We start from the raw sequence: 20,654 nt of genomic DNA, 5'->3' as shown, positions 1-20,654 counted from the left end.
ATAACTCACAAATTAAAGCAGTTAGGTATAGGGAATGCTTAAGAAATAAAAAAGTACTATAAAACATCATTTCACTACAATACAAAAATACAGGGTGTTCCATTTAAAAAAACTCAGAAAATACTCATTCCGAGTTTCGACCAACCCTGTATACTAAAATTAAAAATTTACCTATACTAATGATTCTTAAAAATAGTAGAGTATATTAAAAATCATTTGAACGTAAGTAGAGTTTTAGATGTCAAACTACTACAATTCTACAGGGTGTGAATATTGCTACGAAATTAATAAAAAAACGTAATTATCTTTTAAAATACCCTGTATAATATTACAAAACCTTATATTTTAAGAAAGAAGATATAAATGAGAATCCAAAAATGTAAAAATATACAGGGTGTCCCATTTAAAAAAAACGAAGTTATAAGCAACTTCCAGTATAACCGGAAGTTGCAAAGAGATGAAAATATTTTCATTTAATAGATCATCCTTCAAAACCCCTTTATTCCAATTTTCATGATTCTGTTGCCTTTAGTTCTCGAGATATTTCTAATAGGCCAGTTATCTGCCTCACCCTATATATATTTTCAATACATCTATAAATAAAGTATTATTATTATTAGTTCGTTATATGTTTACAATGTTACGGTTAACTAACTCCAATTTTCCCTACGCTTTTTATTAAATATGTTGGTGTAAGCAAGTATTTTATTATTATGTATATTCTACATATTATATTACAATGAATCAACTACAATAAATAAAAGTATACTATTCGTCACATTAAAAAATATTTGATTCACTAAGTAAAAAAATATTTGACTCAAACAATGAAATGACACATTAAACATCGAAGAAAACTTATTGTCCGCTATGCGTTGAACGCGTATTCGATAATCCCGAGAATAAATCCCACAATCCCCGCCGCTGAATTCCAACTAGGCTACGGCGACGCAAGCGTCGTGGCGTTTTCGAGGCGTCACGACGTCCGCTCAGCTGGGCCCCGGGAGTCAGTACGGCCGCGTCGACCAATCGGGTATTGCGAAATGACGAAAATATCGTCACCAACGAGCTGATAGACAACCTTCCGAGTCTCAAAAAATCTAAAAAAAAATAACAAAAAAAAAATCGAAAAAAAACCTTAATACGAGATGAAGTTTATGTTCGCGAAGCTTAAAACCGTAGTGCTGTGAAATGCAAACGCAACCCGCAGAAAATGGGGCCACTTCCACGGGGGCCACGGGCACGGCGACCACTAGGAGTCACGTGAATGGCGGCAGATTTGACTTCGATGACGGTGGGACGTACTGCGGAGGCTGGGAGGAGGGCAAAGCCCACGGACACGGGGTATGCACTGGACCTAAGGGACAAGGAGCCTATTCTGGATCTTGGCATTATGGATTTGAAGTGTCAGGAGTCTATACTTGGCCGAGGTAACTTTATACATTCCTTTTAAGTTTGTAGCCACATTCTATAAGTATTTTACGAACCACAGATTATTTAATTTAGGAAAATATGTGCGAAGGAATTGAGGAGTCGAGTTTGCATTTGTAGGTCAAGTTAAGTTGTGAAATACAAGAAGTTTTGACCCGTATTTTGTGTATTTAAAACAATGCGCCAAGTCTACTGGTATTTTTAATAATAGCTCATATTCTTTTATTCTCATTGCAGTACATAATATAAAGATCTTACCCATAGGTAGTTTACTTTAAAATTACAGGTTTTATTACTTTTCAACACAATATTACAATACAAAATGAACAGTTACAAATAGTAAAAAAAAAAAACAAATCTATATATGTGTTGTCTTATATCCATTAGAGATATCAAAGTCACCCCAACCTTGTACCTTGTTGAGGTAATAAATCCATAATCACTAAAAAATAAGGTCATGTAAACTTCGTGTACTGACAAATTTTACTTTAGTTAGAGAACCAACATATGGGATGAAAGTTATGTAAAAATTTTTCTGGGAAATATAAACTTAATTTTGATAATAATATGTTCTAATACTACCAAATAAAGTAAACATGGACTGTTATCATAAATGAACGTTCAAATGTCAACTTATTAATGGCAGTATTTGTCGGCCTACCTTTCTTGTTATTGCCTCCCGATTGTCCCGATCATCCTGTTAGTATTCTTTTGTGTAGTCTCGTGTTTAGTATCCTTTGGATATGTCCAAACCATCTTATTCTTTGTAATTTTATGATCCCTACGATATTTGGTTCTCCATACATCTTCTCTAGTTCCAATTTGGCCTTTTTATCCATATTCTATTCCATTGCTTTCCTCCAAATACTTTTCTTTCTCACACTTAGAGCATGACTTTTTTGGATTTGTTCATCGTTTATGTTTCACTGGTATATAATGCCATAGGTCTTATCACTGTCTTATACATATATTCTTATCTTAGCTTTTCTAGACATGTTTTTACTTCTTAATAACTTGTTTAGAGCACAGATACAACGATTACCAGTTATAATGTACTCTCTATGTATTATGTACTCTCGTTTTGTCCATTCGGTATATTTGGGCTTTTCTTCCTTTATGTACATATATCCTCCTTTTTCTCGCTTTCGCATTTAGTCTTTTGAATATTTCTTTAAATTCTCGTTTATTTCTGGCTTTCAGTAGGTACTTTAGCATCAATGAATGCTAGGCATTGGTCTTGTCCTGTTGAGTCCGGCTTCTTAGTGAAACTGTATTGAAAAACAGTGATAACAGTGGGTTCCTTTGATCATACCCAGGTAATTATATGTGTCACAATGTCTGATACTTTCTCCATCTTTCAATGCGACTGCTGTATCCCACCGACACACATTTATTCTGCCTTTCTTATGTTTATTTCCAACCCCCATTTATTTTATTCCTCAATTAATTTCCTTGTCATAATTCAATATCTACATATTCTTGTGCTATTACCAGTTGGTCATCTGTAAATAATAATGTTTATATTGTTGTTCAACAGCAACCCATATTTTTTGTAATTGCGTTTGGTTCCAAACTTTTAGAGTTTGTTCGAGGTAAATCTTAAATAATGTCGGTGAGAGGCGACAGCCTTGTTTAAGACCCTTGCTGGTTTGGAATTCATGGGATAGGCTGCTTCCAATCTTTACCTTTGCCTTAGAATTAGCATACACTTCTTTCGTTGCACGTATTAAACTCATGTTTATATTTGTTTTCTCGAATGCTTTCCATAGTATATTTTAGGTTTATGGGATACTGTCATATTCCTTTCTCAAGTCTACATAGAATAAATCTACTTCCTGGTTCATGGCAACTTTCTTTTCAATAATCTGTGTACGGCAGAATAAATGGTCAATAGTTGAGCCTACCTGCCCTGAATCCCGCTTGTCCTTTGACTTGTTTATCATTGTAACCATTTTCTATTTTACCTTTAATCACTTTTCGGTATATTCTACTGACTTTACACAACGATGACTATATATTTGTTACTCTCGTCCTTCTACCTTTTTTGAGTATGGTAGATATGAATGTTATCTTCCATTCTTCTGGGATTTCCGCTCCGTTAATGCAATTTTGGAAAAGTTGGGCTAGGCTTTCATATAATTTTGCTGTGCCGTATTTTATTGGTTCAGCAGATACGTTTCTTAGCCAGGTGCCTTGTTTATTAGTTGCAGTATTTAATACTTTTTTATTTCACTTATCATCATCAACATTATTTTGTCCACTATGTCTAATGTTGAACAAAGACCACCCTAAAAACTAGTCATTCTCTTCTGTCCTAAACTGCGTGTATTCAATTTGTTCTCACTTACTCACAATGTGCAGCTGATCTTATTACCTCTTGTGTCAGTTCTCGATCACTGTTCTGTCCATTGTTCTCTGAGCGATTCTCAACTTGATTTCTGATGTATTGCTGCGTCGACCAATCGGGTATTGCGAAATGACGAAAATATCGTCACAAACGAGCTGATAGACAACCTTCCGAGTCTAAAAAAAAATAACAAAAGAAAATTGGATCGGAGGCTGGGAGAAAGGCAAAGCCCACGGACACGGGGTATGCACTGGACCTAAGGGACAAGGGGCCTATTCTGGATCTTGGCATTATGGATTCGAAGTGTCAGGAGTCTATACTTGGCCGAGGTAACTTTATACATTCCTTTTAAGTTTGTAGCCACACTCTATAAGTATTTTATCAACCACAGATTATCTAATTTGGGAAAATATGTGCGAAAGAATTGGTGAGTCGAGTTTGCATTTATAGGTCAAGTTAAATTGTGAAATACAAGAAGTTTCGACCCGTATTTTGTATATTTAAAACAATGCGCCAACTCTACTGGTATTTTTAATAATAGCTCATATTCTTTTATTCTCAATGCACTAGGTACATAACTAGGTATATACAAAAGATCTTAACAATATTTTACTTTAAAAGTTTTATTACGTCTAAACACAATATCAAAATGAACAAAATGAACAGTAGGTAACACATACTAAGAAAAAGCAAATCTATATTTGTGTTGTCTTATATCCACTACTAGAGATATTAAAGTCACCCCAACCTTGTACCTTGTTGAGGTAATAAATCCATAATCACTAAAAAAAAAGGTCATGTAAACTTCGTGTACAGACAAATTTTCGTTTAGTTGGAGAACTAACATAGGTATGGGATTAAAGTTTTGTAAAAAGTTTGCTTTGAAATATAAACTTGTATTGATAATATGATCTTCCTAATGACTATCCATAAAGTAAACATCATCAGGTAAACTGTTATCATTAGTGAACGTCAAACTAGTTATGTCAATTTATTAGTGGTAGTGTTTTTGACCTACCTTTCTTTTTATTGTCTCCAATTTCTCCAGTTAGTATTATTTTGAGAAGTCTCGTTTTTGTCATCCTTTAGTTATGTCCCAACCATCTCAGACTTTCTGATTTTATGACCCCTACGATATTCGGTCATGCATATATCTTCTCTAGTTCTAATTTCGTCTTTTCATCCACATTACATTACATAGCTTTCCTCCAAATATTTTCTTGAGGACTTTTTTTTCCACACTAGAAGCATGACTTGTTCGATTTTGTTCATCGTCCATGTTTCACTGGCCTACAATGCTGTAGGTCTTATCGCTGTCTTATGTATTCTTATCTTAGCCCTTCCAGATATGTTTTTTGCTTTTTAATAACTTGTTTAGAGCAAAGTTACAAAGATTACCAGCCATAATGTAATCTCTATGAATTATGTACTTCCGTTCTGTCCATTCCATATAATTGGTATTTTCTTTCGCTTCTAGTCATTTTAATATTTCCTTAAATTCTTGTTTATTTGTGTCTTTCAGTACTATGTCATCAGTGAATGCTATTGGTGTTTTGATCTACAAGTCCTGTCCTTTGATTCCGGCTTCTTTGATGACACTTTTAAGACGGATATTGAAAAACAGGGATGGCAGTGGTTCTTCTTGTCGCACCATGTGCTTAACTTCAGACTTATATGTTTCTATTTTATTTAATTTAGTTCTATTCTCGTTTTTTTGAGTGCCACTTTTATCATTCTTACTAATTTTTCACTATTTGACGTAGTGCCTTGTAATTATGTTAAACATAAGCTAAAGCTACCCTCAAAAGTAGCCATTCTCAAGCTGCTTGCATCCAATTAAATTATTGGTTCTCACCAGGGCCGGCGATAACGGGCCTGCAAGGGATGCACTGCAGGCGGGCGCCCTTGTTTGGGGGGCGCCAAAATGGGCTTTTTTTTGCTGGTGGGATACAAAATATTAATTTAAAAGAAACTGAAGGGCACCTGTGCTAGTTTTGCAGGCGGGCGCATGTTACCCTAGCGCCGGTACTGGTTCTCACTCACTCACGATGTGTAGCTAGCTGATCTTTCTTTAGTCAGTTCTCGATTACGGGTCTATTCATTGTTCTTTGAGAAATTCTCAACTTGTTTTCTGAGAATTCGGGTTTGGATTAGTAGGTCAAGTTAAGTTGGGAAATACAAGAAGTTTGGACCCGTATTTTGTGTATTTAAAACAATGCGCCAACTCTACTGGTATTTTTAATGATAGCTCCTATCCTTTTATTCTCAATGCACCACATAGTTATATACAAAAGTTCTTAATAATATTTTACTTTAAAATTTGTTTAAAGGTTTTATTACTTCTATAAACAAAATCTAAATGCACAAAATGAACAGTAACAAACACTAAAAAAACACAAATCTACATTTTTGTGTTGTCTTATATCCATTAGAAATATCGAAGTCACCCCAATCTTGTACCTTGTTGAGGTAATAAATCCATAATCACTAAAAATAAGGCCATGTAAACTTCGTGTATAGACAAATTTTACTTTAGTTAAGAACTAACATATGGGATCAAAGTTTTGTAAAAAGTTTCCTGGGACTAACAACTGGGAAATAAAAACTTGATTTTGATAATTTGATATAATGACTATTTATAAAAATATCCATAAATAAAAGTAAACATGAACTGTTATCATTAATGAACGTCAAACTAATTATGTCAATTTATTAGTGGCAGTATTTTTCGGCCTACCTTTCTTCTTATTGCCTCCCATTCCTCCTGTTAGTATTCTTTTGGATAGTATCGCGTTTGGCATTCTTTGAATATGTCTCAACCATCTCAGTTTTTGTGATTTTGTGATCTCAACGATATTCGGTTCTCGATACATCTTTTCTAGTTCCAATTTGGTCTTTTGGCTAATTGGCTATGCCAAGGCCATAAAGAAAGAAAAAAATGTTGGTCTTTTTATCCACATTCCATTCCATAGCTTTCGTCCAAATATTTTCTTGAGCACTTTTCTTTTCGACACTAGAGTAATGATTTGTTCGGTTTTGTTCATCGTCCATGTTTTACTGGTATATACTGATATAGGTCTTATCACTGTCTTATAAATATGTATATTTTTATATTAGCCGTTCTATACTAAAATCACAATAAAGATGCACTAGAAATAAAGAAACCAAGACACGTTGAATGTTACTAGGAGCACTCCCGAATCATGATTTACAAGATATAAACTTTGTAAATCATGATTTGGGATTTAAAATCTACATCATTCTCTTTGCCTTATCCATATGCGCGGTCAGCTTCCCTAATTGCATTTCTCCACACAATTCTATCTTTGGTCATATCAATGTCAATCCCCTTTACCAACATGCCCTGCCTTATCGTTTCCCCCCAGGTCTTCTTTGGTCTTCCTCTCCTACTCCTTCCAGGAATCTGCACTTCAGCTATTCCTCGTATTGGGTGATTTACGTCTCGACGTTGAACATGATCAAACCATCTTAACCTATGTTCTCTCATTTTGGCATCAATTGGCTTCCCCTAATATACCTACTCATTTCTAATTTTATCCTTCTATGTCACTCCACTCATCCATCTAAGCATTCTCATTTCCGCCACATGCATTCGTTGTTCCTCTTTCTTCTTCACTGCCCAACATTCAGTTCCGTACATCATAGCCGGTCTTATGGCTGTTTGATAGAATTTTCCCTTCAGCTTCATTGGAATTTTTCTGTCACACAACACATCACTCACTTCTTTCCACTTCATCAATCCAGCCCTAATTCTACTGCATGCATCTCCATCTATTTCTCCATTACTCTGTAATACCGATACCAGGTACTTAAAACTATTGCTTTTTACAATCAGTTCACCATCCAAAGATACCATTTTATTTGTGGTAACTCCATCTTTAAATGAACATTCCAAATACTCTGTTTTTGTCCTACTAAGTTTTAAACCTTTTTCCTCCAGAGCTTGCCTCCACTTTTCCAGTTTTTGTTCTAAGTCTCTTTCACTATTTCCTACTAACACGACATCATCAGCATTCATTAAGCACCATGGAATGTTACCCTGTAGTTTCGCTGTTATCTGGTCCAAAACTAATGAGAATAAATACGGACTACGCACAGAGCCTTGGTGCAATCCTACTTTCACATGAAATTTATCAGTCTCTCCCACACCTGTCCTAACACTAGTCGTTACTCCCTCATACATATCCCTCACAATCTTTGCATATTCACCAGGAACTCCTTTATTATTGAGTGCCCACCACAGAATCTCTCGAGGAACTCTATTAATATGCTTTCTCAAGATCAATGAATACCATATGAGCGTTTGTTTCTTTACTCCTGTATTTTTCCATCAACTGCCTTATAATGAAAATTGCATCTGTTGTTGATCTGTCCTGCATAAAGCAAAATTGATTCTCGGATATTTCGGTCTCTTCACGTATCCGTCTATCAATTACTCTTTCCCATATTTTCATGGTGTGGCTAAGCAGTTTTATAGCCCTATACTTTGTACGTTGTTGTATATCTCCTTTGTTTTTGTAAACAGGTACCAATATACTGCTTCTCCATTCATCTGGCATTTGTCCAACTTCCATAATTCTATTAAATAGACCTGCTAGCCACCTTGTTCCTGTCTCTCCCAATGCTCTCCGTACTTCCCCAGGAATATCATCTGGTCCTACAGCTTTTCCTTTCTTTATTTTTTGAAGCACTTGAGCCACTTCCTCGTTTGTTATTTTGGTGACCATTGCTACTACTGTCTCCGTTGACTCTACAGGCTGTCTGTCAAATTCTTCATTTAATAAGCTGTCAAAGTACTTTCTCCATTCCTTTTTGACATCCCTTTCGTGAACTAGTATTTTATTATTTTCATCTCGGATACATCTAATCTGATTAAAATCTTTTGCTTTCTTTGCTCTCTGTTTGGCTATTTTATATAGCTTCGGTTCGCTTTCCCTGGTATCAAGTTGATCGTATAGGTTTGAATACGCTTCGGCTTTGGCTTTTGCTACTGCTACTTTCACTTCCTTTTTCGCCACCACATAGTTTTGAAGATCTGTGTCGGATCTGGTTTCTTGCCACTTTTTATATAATTTTCTCTCCTCTTTTATTTTTCCTTGTACTTAACATATTTTTTCTACAATTCTTCTCCTGATAGACCTTCTTTCTCATCTTTTAGCAGCCACCACTTGATTTTTTGTGGTCCTCTCCGATATTTTTGTTTAGTTTCGCTTTTTACTTCGATGTCCAAAACAAGCAGCTTATGTTGTTGGCTTACTGTCTCACTAACTATTACCTTGCAGTCCTTGCATTCACGTATGTCTTCTTTCCTTATCATGAAGTAGTCTATTTGGGATTGATGTTATCCACTTTTGTAGGTAATAAGTTGGGATTTAAAATCTACATACACTGTAAATTATGATATAGGACTGCTCCTCGTAACATTCAACGTGCCTGAAAGAATACCCATGAACGAACAGATTATAAAACACGCTGTATTTTCCTGTCACCGTGTCACACAAAAAATTGGCCAGCGCAAGTACATGTAATAATTATTGTTACATGTACTTGCACTGGACAATTTTCTTTGTGACACGGTGACAGGAAAATACAGCGTGTTTTATAATATGTTCGTTCATGGGTATTCTTTCATTTTTCGGACTGTATTATGAATTTAAATACGTAAATCAACAAACTTTTCGTTATGATAATTCTCGCCTTTTCAGCTTGTTTTTCTCTATATCTCCTTAGTTTTGTTTTGTTCGTATTTTTCAATAAAAATATGTAGACGTGTTAACAATGTTTGAATGGGCTTTTAATTCGTCGGGATACTTTCTTGAATAACAAATTTAACAAAGGTTATTTTTAGTCCCCGTGTAATTAGATAGTATCATGGAACTTTTGTTATAGTGCCAAGTATTTTTAATCTACTTCCTTGACTTATTGCGGTGTCTTAGACTCGTTTAGGGGTCTTCAGAGTTCATACAGTTTATATAGTTGTTCCACTCTAACTTTTCCATACTGAAAATACAATTTGTGAAAAATTTGCACTTGTGTCACTGTTCCCCCAAAGATGCGATACCTATATTAAAAATATTTTTTTATTATTGTATTATATAAAATATATAAATAAGTCACTCGATAGTTTTTTATTTCTCAACCTTGCTCACCAAAAATGCTCACAGCATTTTTAGGGCCATTTTCCCCATTATTTCGCAAACATTGTTCTGTAACCTTTTTTTACCCATTTCTAGGTATATATAATGGTACATTTAGTAGAAATAGAAGTAAATTACCTTTAAAATGGTCTATTGTGTAAAGATTGTGTGGCTATTTTTAAGCAAGTTATGCTTTTTCAAGGCTTTGTACTTTTAATGATTTTTGAGATTTTTTATGATTATTGTTTAAATTTCTTATTATGACTTTTTTTCTTGTATATTTAGGTATATACATTGTGCAATAAAAAAGCTTATTTTCTTTACTTTAAAACGGTGTATTGTAAAAAATTCTAGGACTATTTTTAAACAAGTTATCCGTAGGATATCCAAGTGAATCCGTAACTTGAGAAAAATTTTAAAATTTTCTATTTTTTTCAATTAGAAGAATATAGTTGCATATTATAACATAATTTTTAATTCCAAATAACTTAGTAACACTTTTCCATATTGTGAAATATAAAGGTACTTCACTTTTGAGCGAAATTCATATTTTTTAACATACCTCGTACATTATTGATAAAATTTTATATCTAATGATTGCATCTCAGGTTTTAGATTATGCAGAGTATTTTATAAAGAATAATTTTTTTTCATAAAGTTGATAATAAAAAAGTTTCCATATGGTTCCTGCTTAGTGGGACCTGTGGCATGTGTATATGTCACATTTTGAGAACGCATATCTTGTTTAAAAATAGTCCTAGAATTTTTACAATACACCATTTTAAAGTAAAGAAAATAGGCTTTCTTCTTTACTGTACAATGTATATACCTAAGTATACAATAAAAAAGTTATAATGAGAAATTTAAAAATGATCGAAAAATATGTCAAAAGTCATTAAAAGTATACAATTTTCAAAAACCACATCTTGCTTAAAAATAGTCATAAAGCCTTCTACAATAGACCATTTTAAGGGTAATTGACTTTTCTTCCTACAAAATGTACCATTGCATATAGGTACCTAAAGTTGCGTAGAAAAAAGTTACAGAACAATGTTTTCGAAGTAACAAGGAAAATGGGCCAAAATCGCTGTGAGTAGCGAAGTTTGAAAAATCCTATTTTGGAAACTATAAACTATAGAGACTTTTACCAAACACCATTTTAAAGAGAAAGGATGGATGTTTTTTTTCTGTGAAGCAATGCCTATACCTATATCTCCATGGGAAAAAGTTATGGGGCAAAAAACAAAATTGCTATTTTTCATGTTGTTTTCTTGCTTTTCTTTTGAATATATTTTTGCAAAAAAAATATTTTTCACTTTTACATGTGATATTTCAATAGTAAATTTAATCTGGAACCATTTTCATGTTGACATGTTTGTATCAAAAGTGCATATAACTCACCCTAATTCCCCCTGTGCCTAGGGACTAATTCACCCCTTTCTCCAAAACGCACCCCTTTAAATGGTAGCACTCCACGGTTTTTTATATTTAGAGGTAGAGGTTCATTGACTATACTAAACAATAAAACTCCGTTAACGTTGTAGTTCCTTTCTATAATACGTAATAAATAGCCTAGAATAAGAATGTGCAAGACCAACATGAGATGAGATCAAAAAAGACAAAAAATATGAATAAGATAGACCTAATTTCTTGAATAGACAATTTCAACAGAAATTGCTAGAATCGTGAAGTGCCATAAAACAAATGCAAGATTAATATTTACAAACAAGTCTTGGTAAGTCTTAGGTTTTCACCCAACTTTGTCGGAATTAGAACCAGAAGACGATATTTTTGAACTCTTCGTGTAATTTTGCGTCGATTGATATACGATTTCACTAATTTTGAGTTATTTTGCCAAACTTCCAGTCATAACATTTTAACCGAAGATGTACTATTTCTGCTACTATAGTGTGGCACTTTCGGTTATACAACTTCTTAAACGTAAGTGATATCAGTGGCGGCGCCTGGTGTAAAATATTGGGGGTGCACACATATTATTATATATAAAAAGACCTTGAGACCCTATTTCGCCAGGTAAAATTTTTTGAGTGTCGTCAAATTGTAAAAATCAAAGGACCTTATTAAAAAATACAATAATTACACTTTTATAAAAAGAACTTTTTTATAATAATACCTTTTTATTATTTACAGGAAAGAATATAAAATTATTTAACGATAAACGATTTAACGATAAAATGCTTAAAATTCCAAAAATTATACTCTAATAAAAATAGTTATCTTATGAAACAATTCGTTAAGTATGCTTTTTGCGAACGCACGCGATATTTAGAGTACGAGCGACAACGGAGCGAGTGCTATAAATCGCGTAAGTTCGCAAAAAGTACTTCACGTACAGTTTCATACAATATTTTATCTACGATAAACAAATATAAAAACTGTAACTCTTCGTCACTGGAATTCATTTCTATTCTACAATTTTTAGAACTTTGACATTTAAAAATTCTAACTACTTTCAAACCACAAAACTGTCAAAACTTTTGTTGTAATTCATTGGTCATACTGTCATTACCATGACAACGCGAAAGATAAGGATTGCGACCATGACAACGCGAAAGTTAAAAACAGTGCGAAAAAGTAAATCCCATTTAAAATACATTGTTACTTCACGCACACTTTAAATCCTTCACGCACTGCTATCTATAATGACAATTTTCACAAACTAAAAACTTAAACATAATATGACATAGAGAAGAAAAAGTACTTTTTATAATATCACGGTTTTGTTATTGTACGTGTACATATTTATGTAGGGCACAACATATTTGAAAAGAATAATTAACATATAAAATATAAATTTTTAGTAGATGTATTAACTGTTATTTATAATTATGATTCCAAAAATTACACTAGTATAAAAGAGTATTTTTTAAAATACCAAATACCACTGTTGTTTAAAACGGTATATATAATTTTAAGTATATAAAGTTTTAATTATTTATTAAAAGAAGTAAAAAAAGATACGCAACAGCCGGGTTCCAACTGGGGACCTCTCGATCTGCAGTCTAATGCCACTTAGGCACCATCAATTTGTAGATATCGATTTGTTAACGTACTTTAAAATATCATTGCAGTAGTCACATTTTTAAAATAGTTTGAAATTTAAAAAAAATGATTTATCCACACAGCGTGATTGGTCAGTAAAGCTTTGTAGATCCATTATAAGTAATAGATAGTAATAAAAGTTAATAAAAAAAATTGTAGCCAACTTTGATTACATATTGATAACCAATAATCGTAAATTGTAAGTTTTAGATAATTATTCAGTCATGGCTTACTTAAAATTTGGAAAGATTTAGACCCGTAATTATTAATAATTTTGCTCTGAAAAATGAAAATATCTCGAAAACTAATAAATGTACACATAGGGAATGTTATACAAAAATTATAGTATGGTAATGGTACTTTTCGATAATGATATAAAATACAGGGTATTCTATTTAAAATTACTGAGAAAATAATGTACTGGCGTTTTGTCTCACCCTGTATTCAATATAAACAAAATTAGCAAAACAAACATTTACGAAAATTTTGACAATAAATAAAAAAATATGACGTCAATAAACCATTGACCTTGTGCTTGATTTTATTTATACAGGTAGTTAAACTTGTTACGATTTTCATATAAAATTGGTTATAACTTTATAAATACCCCGTATAACATACCAAACCTTTATACTTTTGTAATCGAAAAGTTATGAGGATTTCGAATATAAAATAAAATACAGGGTGTTCTATTAAAAAAAAACAAGTTTGGTCTGCCACTATTTTATCGAACACCCTGTAACATTCTAGCTAATTTTGTAATGTGAAGCTCAAAGTTCGCTACAATTTTTGTTATTAAGTATTATCGCTATCTATTACTATAACGGATCTACGGAGCTTCACCCCACTAATATTTAATCACCCTGTATAATAGCAGTTAAATATTACATTGTTAGCTAGTTCTAAGCTATCCTGAAAATTTCAGGTGTCTAGGTAGCCTAAAACTATTTTTAAAATGGATTACAAAATTTGCGGAGTTAGTGACACCAACCAAGCCAAGTATATAAAAAGATTATAATAAATAATATTGACTTAAAATTATAATTTAGTGTTTAAATGTTACAAGCAAGTTTTGAAACGAAAGTCAGTCGTCTCTTTTTAGATAAATTATTCACAACCAAATTCAGTAAAATTTTCAATTTCTTGAATCATTTTTTTTTAATTGAAAACATTGCGAGTGTAGTTAATCGATCCTGGCCCATAGCAATTCTAAGTAAAGTTTTGATACGTTTCATTGCAGAGAGACATCGTTCTGTTTCTGCAGTTTTCACTGGCATCGTAACAAGTTGAAGAATTCAAATTATTTCAGAAAAATCATCTTGTAAATTTTTTTAATCAAAAATTTAGTTAAGTGGACTGCGCCGTATAGTTAAAATCGTATCTTCTATTTTATTCATTATGCTTCCTCTTCTCCAAATATGTGCTTCACACCTACACAATTTGTAAGTTTTTACACAAATCTCCATTTTAAATAACCTTTTATAATCCCGACCTTTGCACTTTCGTACATTTTTAATTAACAAATATGGTTTCGGCATTTTTAATTTTTCTTCTAAATATAATGAAGAAAATTTAATTGATTTTAAATATTCCACGCTAACATTTATAGTGGAGTCAATGAAGGTGGATATGAGTTATTACCTCAGATTTCGTTGAACCTCCATCGATTTTTATAAAAATTGGTGAGTGGTTAAAGAATACCTCAAGGAACAAAGGTGACATAGTGCCAACTTGCGCTTTTTGCATTTTAGGGGTGAAATACACAATACACCCCTTTTTTAAAAATTATTTTTTAGATTTCTGAAAGTGCAGTCACTGTAAGTTTTCACTTCCTATTTCGTTGAACCTTCATCGATTTTCATGAAAATCGGTAAGTAGTTAGAGGATACCTCAAGAAATAAAATTTATATAGCACCAACTTGCGCTTTTGCATTTTAGGGGTGCAATATACCCCTACTTTTTAAATTGTAAAAAATGCAGATTTCCGCATTATGGCGCAAGTAATCTTTAATTAAGAAAAATAAATATTTGTTTTATATTTATGTGCATGAATTACATTTTTTTAAAATTTTTCAAACCTTATAGTAACCAAAAATCCGAAAATTAACAAGTCGAAAATCACGAAAACCTTATTCTCCTATATTTCTGAAAGTGTAGTCACTGAATGTTTTCACCCACGATTTCTATGAACCTTCATCGATTTTCATGAAAATTGTTGATTAGTTAGAGGATACATCAAAAAACAAAGGTAATATGGCACCAAGTTGCGCTTTCTGCATTTTAGGGGTGAAATCCACCTTTCTTTTTTAATGATAAAAATGCAGATTTCAGCATTCTGGCTTAAGCAATCTCGTTTAATTAAGTAAAATAAATATTTTTTTACATTTATGTGCATGATTTATAATTTTTATTAATTTTTCAAACCTTATAGCAACCAAAAATCAGAAAATTAGCAAATCGACAATCACGAAAAAAATTATCCTTTTATATTTCCAAAAAGGCAGTCACTGAAGGTTTTCACCCCTGATTTTTTTGAACCTCCATCAATTTTCATGAAAATTGGTAAGTAGTTGGAGAATACCTCAAGAAACAAAAATGATGTGGTACCAACTTGCGCTTTTATCCTGGGGGTGGATGTTACCCCTTCTCATGGGTGAACACTATTTTATTAAAAATAGCCCCATAATTAGATAGAGGAGTAAATTCTAAGCAAACTTTCTTTTATCAAGATTATAAGTTTTTTATTTAAATAATATTTCATAATTTAATAAAATATTATTGGTACAGTAAAACCTGCTAAAAACGGCCACTAAAAATAGAAAACAATTGGCCATTATAGAAATGTGGCCGCTAATGCTAGGTTTCCTTTTCCACAAATACATAAAATATAATTGAAAATTTATTTATTTTAGTAATTAAAGCAAATCTAATTAAATATAATTCTACAAACAAACGGAACATACTAAAACTAAATTCAATTTACTATAATATAAAACAATATCTATACGAAAAAGCGTATAACTTGTTATACCTGAGCGTTATAACTTGTTACAATTGATAATGCAAGGAAGAATACAGGGTAGAAGGAGTCGCGGAAGAAGACGCATCTCCTGGTTAAACAATTTGAGAGCTTGGTTTAATTGCACTTCTGCTGATCTCTTTAGAGCAGCGGTATCGAAAGTGCGAATTGCCGTGATGGTTGCCAACCTTCTTAGAGGAGATGGCACATGAAGAAGAAGATACGAAAAAACAACTACAAGAAAAACAGAATTTTTGTTTGTTTTACATTTTTTTAGATAAACGAAACATACTAAAACTAATTTAATATAGGTAATACATAATATAAAACAACATACTATAGCTACTACGAAAAATACGCTTATCACTAAAGTATCGTCGTGCTTTCATGCGATATTCAACAAAACCAACTTGGTACGGCCTTTAATTAGATATCGCAAATCACTTTGGCTGATTTTGTCTGCATACAGGGTGAGTCATGAGGAACTGTACATACTCCTACCTCGTATAGAGGCTCCTATGGGGAATAACAAATGACCATTAAAAAGTGTCTGCTCCCATTGTTTAATAATATACAGGGCGAGTTTCGCATTTTGACAGAAATTTGTATTCGTCATAATTTTTGAACGGTCAGATCGATGTGTCTCTTATTTTGGCCAATCGGTACACTATTACCACCTAATCAACTAATTTATTCAAACTAGAAAAAAATCAGGTCGGGCTTTAAAAAAATTAGTTCGTTTGGGTCTTAGAAAAAATTTCACCCTGTATACGCTTTTTGAAAACTCTAATATGAATTTTACAAATTAGACAAATAGGCAATTAAAATGGCATATTTATTTTTTTCCGCACACGATTACTTAATTTTTTATAAAAAAATTAAATTTCACTATGAATTAAAAGTTTGGTAAAGTGAACCATAGATTTTAAAAAATAACTTTTATTACAAAAATTAATTTTTTTTGCACAAATAAGTAATTTATGTTACCATCCAATCAACTGACTTATTCAAACTAGAGAAAAATCAGGTCCGGATTTAAAAAATTAGTTCGTTTTGGTCTTAGAAAAAATTTCACCCTGTATACGCTTTTTGAAAACTCTAATATGAATTTTACAAATAAGACAAATAGGCAATTAAAATGGCATATTTATTTTTTTCCCCACACGATTAGTTAATTTTTTATTAAAAAATCAAATTTGTCAAAATCGGAATTTTAACCTAAAAATGAAAAAAAAAAATGAACTCACGGTTTAACTCGCTACAACTCTGTTCCATTTTAATATTTTTTTTTCTGAAATTTTTACAGCACATACCTCTTACCATTATGAAGACTATGAAAATTGTTGTAGACTTTCAGTCTTCTTCTTGTAAAAGTTGCAAACTTGTAAATCGCAAAAATTAGGTGGAAAAATTTAAAATTTATCAATTTGATCACGTCTATGTTAAACTATAGAGTCCAAAAGAAGTGTTATGGGAAGTTTTAGATCTAGACGTGTTATAGAAAAAAAAAAAAAAAAAAAAAAAAAATGGTAAAACTTTTAATTTTAAGAAAAACGTTGTTTTTGTAAATTAATTTTTGTAAAAAAAGTTAATTTTTTTAAATCTATGCAAAAACTTTGCCAAACTTTTTATGCATAGTCAAATTTGATTTTTTAATAAAAAAATAAGTAATCGTGTGGGGAAAAAATAAATATGCCATTTTAATTGCCTATTTGTCTAATTTGTAAAATTCATATTAGAGTTTTCAAAAAGCGTATACAGGGTGAAATTTTTTCTAAGACCCAAACGAACTAATTTTTTTAAAGCCCGACCTGATTTTTTTCTAGTTTGAATAAATTAGTTGATTGGTGGTAACATAAATTAAATATTTGTTAAAAAAAAATTAATTTTGGTAATAAAAGTTAATTTTGTTAAATCTATGGTTCACTTTACCAAACTTTTAATTCATAATCAAATTTGATTTTTTTATAAAAAATTAAGCAATCGTGTGCGGAAAAAATAAATATGTTATTTTAATTGTCTATTTGTCTAATTTGTAAAATTCATATTAGAGTTTTCAAAAAGCTTATACAGGGTGAAATTTTTTCTAAGACCCAAACGAACTCATTTTTTTAAAGCCGGACCTGATTTTTTTCTAGTTTGAATCAATCAGTTGATTAGGTGGCAATAGTGTAACGATTGACCAAAATAAGAGACACATCGATCTGACCGTTCAAAAATTATGACAAATACAAATTTCTGTCAAAATGCGAAACTCGCCCTGTATATTATTAAACAATGGTAGCAGACACTTTTTAATGGTCATTTGTTATTCCCCATAGGGGCCTCTATACGAGGTAGGAGTATGCACAGTTTCTCATGACTCACCCTGTATATATTATGTTTGAAGAACCCCTTTTTTTTGTGCGACTGGATATAGGACATTTCTCAAGTATGAATTCACATTCATGGTATATCGTTGCTATAAAGGGATAATAATCTGTGCAATGTTATGGTACAGGCTACGTTAAATATGAAGTAAATGTGGAAGATATACACTGGTTATTCATTTCAATTTAATTTGATTGTTTTTTAATCGTTTACAATATTTAAAATAATTAAAGACATAAAGTTAGGGACTTCAAAAATAAATTCAGTTCTCACTGGCAGGGTGGGAAATAATAAAGTGCCATACAATAGCATTTCATTATAATGCTCATTACAGGCATTACAGGCTGCTCCGTTTGAGAAAACTCATACTCTCAAACTTTGAGAAAACACTCATTCAGTTTCGACCAACCCTGTATTAGCTAAAATTAAACGTTTTGCTAGATTAATAATTTTTAACAATAATAGACTATATTAAAAATCACTTGAACATAAATTGATTTTCTGATGTCAAATCACTACAAATATACAGGGGGCGAATATTGCTATGAAATTTGAAAAAAAAACGTAATTATCTTTTAAAATACTTCGTATAACATCACAAAACCTGATATTTTAAGAAATAAAACATAGAGGAGAATCCAAAAATGTAAAAATATACAGGGTGTTCCATTAAACAAAAGATAATTTTGTTTCACCCTGTCAATATGGGTGGCCCTGTATATTTGGAAATGTATTTAAATTCTGATATTATCTATGCCCCAATCTCACCTAAATAATCTTTTTTCGTATCTCCTACAACAAACGACTAATTGGACTTCCCACAACCTGTATACATACAAAATCTCCGCTATAAAATTTTTTCAAAGAAAATGTTATTGGTTTTTTTAAAATAACTCAGTTAATTTTTGAAATATGAGATTTATCCAAAAACCATTACAGAGCTAAGTAAAAGGTCAATAATACTGTATTAAACATAATTTTCTAAATCCTTTTTTTTTTTAAATACAAGGTGAAAGGGCCCCGTTTACATGGTTCTCGCAGTAAAATTTAGGTTTTAAATGGTTCTATCTCGGTTATTTTTTGTCGTAAAAAAATATTAAAAAAAAAATGCTTAAATTAAGTTAAAAATAAAATTTTGTTCTGTACCATTTTTTAAGTATATCGAGTATTTTTGGAGTTTTTATCAAAAGAAAATGAAATTCACGAAAATTTGAAAAATTTTTTAATCATATTTTTTTTTTCAAAAATATGCATTCTAAACCGGTCAAAATTGTTGAAGTTATTACTCATGTTAAAATAAATAAAGTTTTAAATGGGTTACTATAAATTTTAATTTTTGTGGAAATGACGTATGTTTCATTTTTCATTCTTCCCTAAAAAATCTGAAAGGGTCCTCTTATTTCCATCATAACTTGCTTAATTTTGATGCTATCGACTTCTTATATAGCTTTTTGATAGTTACCTTTAAGTACTTTATTAAAATGTTTAGTATCTATATTTAACAAAGTGCATCGTTTTCCTGTTATTTAAGCTTGAATACTAAGATTTGGGTACTCGCGGAAAGAAAATATACATTCAATTGCATATAACTCACTTTGTATATGAAATAAAGGATTTTTCGAATAAGGAGCTTATTTATTTTTATATTATCTTCGATTTTTGTAATAACAACTTTTTTAAACAAACTTATGGTTTTTGAGTTATATATGAAAAACTGCTTTAAAACATGGATTTTTTTCAGGAAAAATCAAAACTTTTGATCTTTAACAACTCAAAAACTATTGATTTATTGGAATAACTTTATATAACAAATTTTACTTATAATTTGTCCCTCTATCGATTAGTGGTATTATTTTTAATAAAATATTTTCCACCCCCGAGAAGGGGTGGCATCCCCTCCCAGGGTAAAAGCGCAAGGTAAAAGCGCCCATTCTTGAGGTATCCTCTACATACTTACCAATTTTCATGAAAATCGATGAAGGTTCAACGAAATCGGAGGTGAAAACCTTCATTGACTCCACTATTACATCCACAAATCCTTCCATTCTTAATATTGTTCCGAAATTCGATCGAACTTCACGAAAGCAAAATTTAAAAGTACGTGTGCCGTGCACGTTAAAAAAACACCATAAGATCACATCAGATCACATCCAACTTGTGCTCTTGTGGCCATCTAAACTTGTGGGCTATAGCGGGTAGCGGGGCGGGTGGTAAGTTGTATTTTGCCTTATGAAAAGTCATTGGGATAGGAACAACCGTAAGAGCG

General features: G+C 31.8%; 1 protein-coding gene across 1 annotated transcript in view; it reads left to right on the top strand.

Moving 5' to 3' along the window:
* The first annotated feature begins 994 nt into the window (after positions 1 to 994).
* The window catches only part of LOC126890442 (junctophilin-1-like), a 56,732-nt gene continuing 37,072 nt past the window's right edge, over positions 995 to 20,654 (top strand). Inside the window, exon 1 of the mRNA XM_050659386.1 lies at positions 995 to 1,430. Coding sequence (XP_050515343.1) covers positions 1,192 to 1,430 — 239 coding nt within the window. The 5' untranslated portion in view covers positions 995 to 1,191. The remainder of the gene's footprint in view (positions 1,431 to 20,654) is intronic.

Source organism: Diabrotica virgifera, chromosome 8, assembly GCF_917563875.1.
Source record: "Diabrotica virgifera virgifera chromosome 8, PGI_DIABVI_V3a".
In the NCBI taxonomy this organism is placed as follows: Eukaryota; Metazoa; Arthropoda; class Insecta; order Coleoptera; family Chrysomelidae; genus Diabrotica; species Diabrotica virgifera.
The sequence above is the reverse complement of the archived record's forward strand: the minus strand, read 5'-3'. Positions and strand labels throughout refer to the sequence as shown.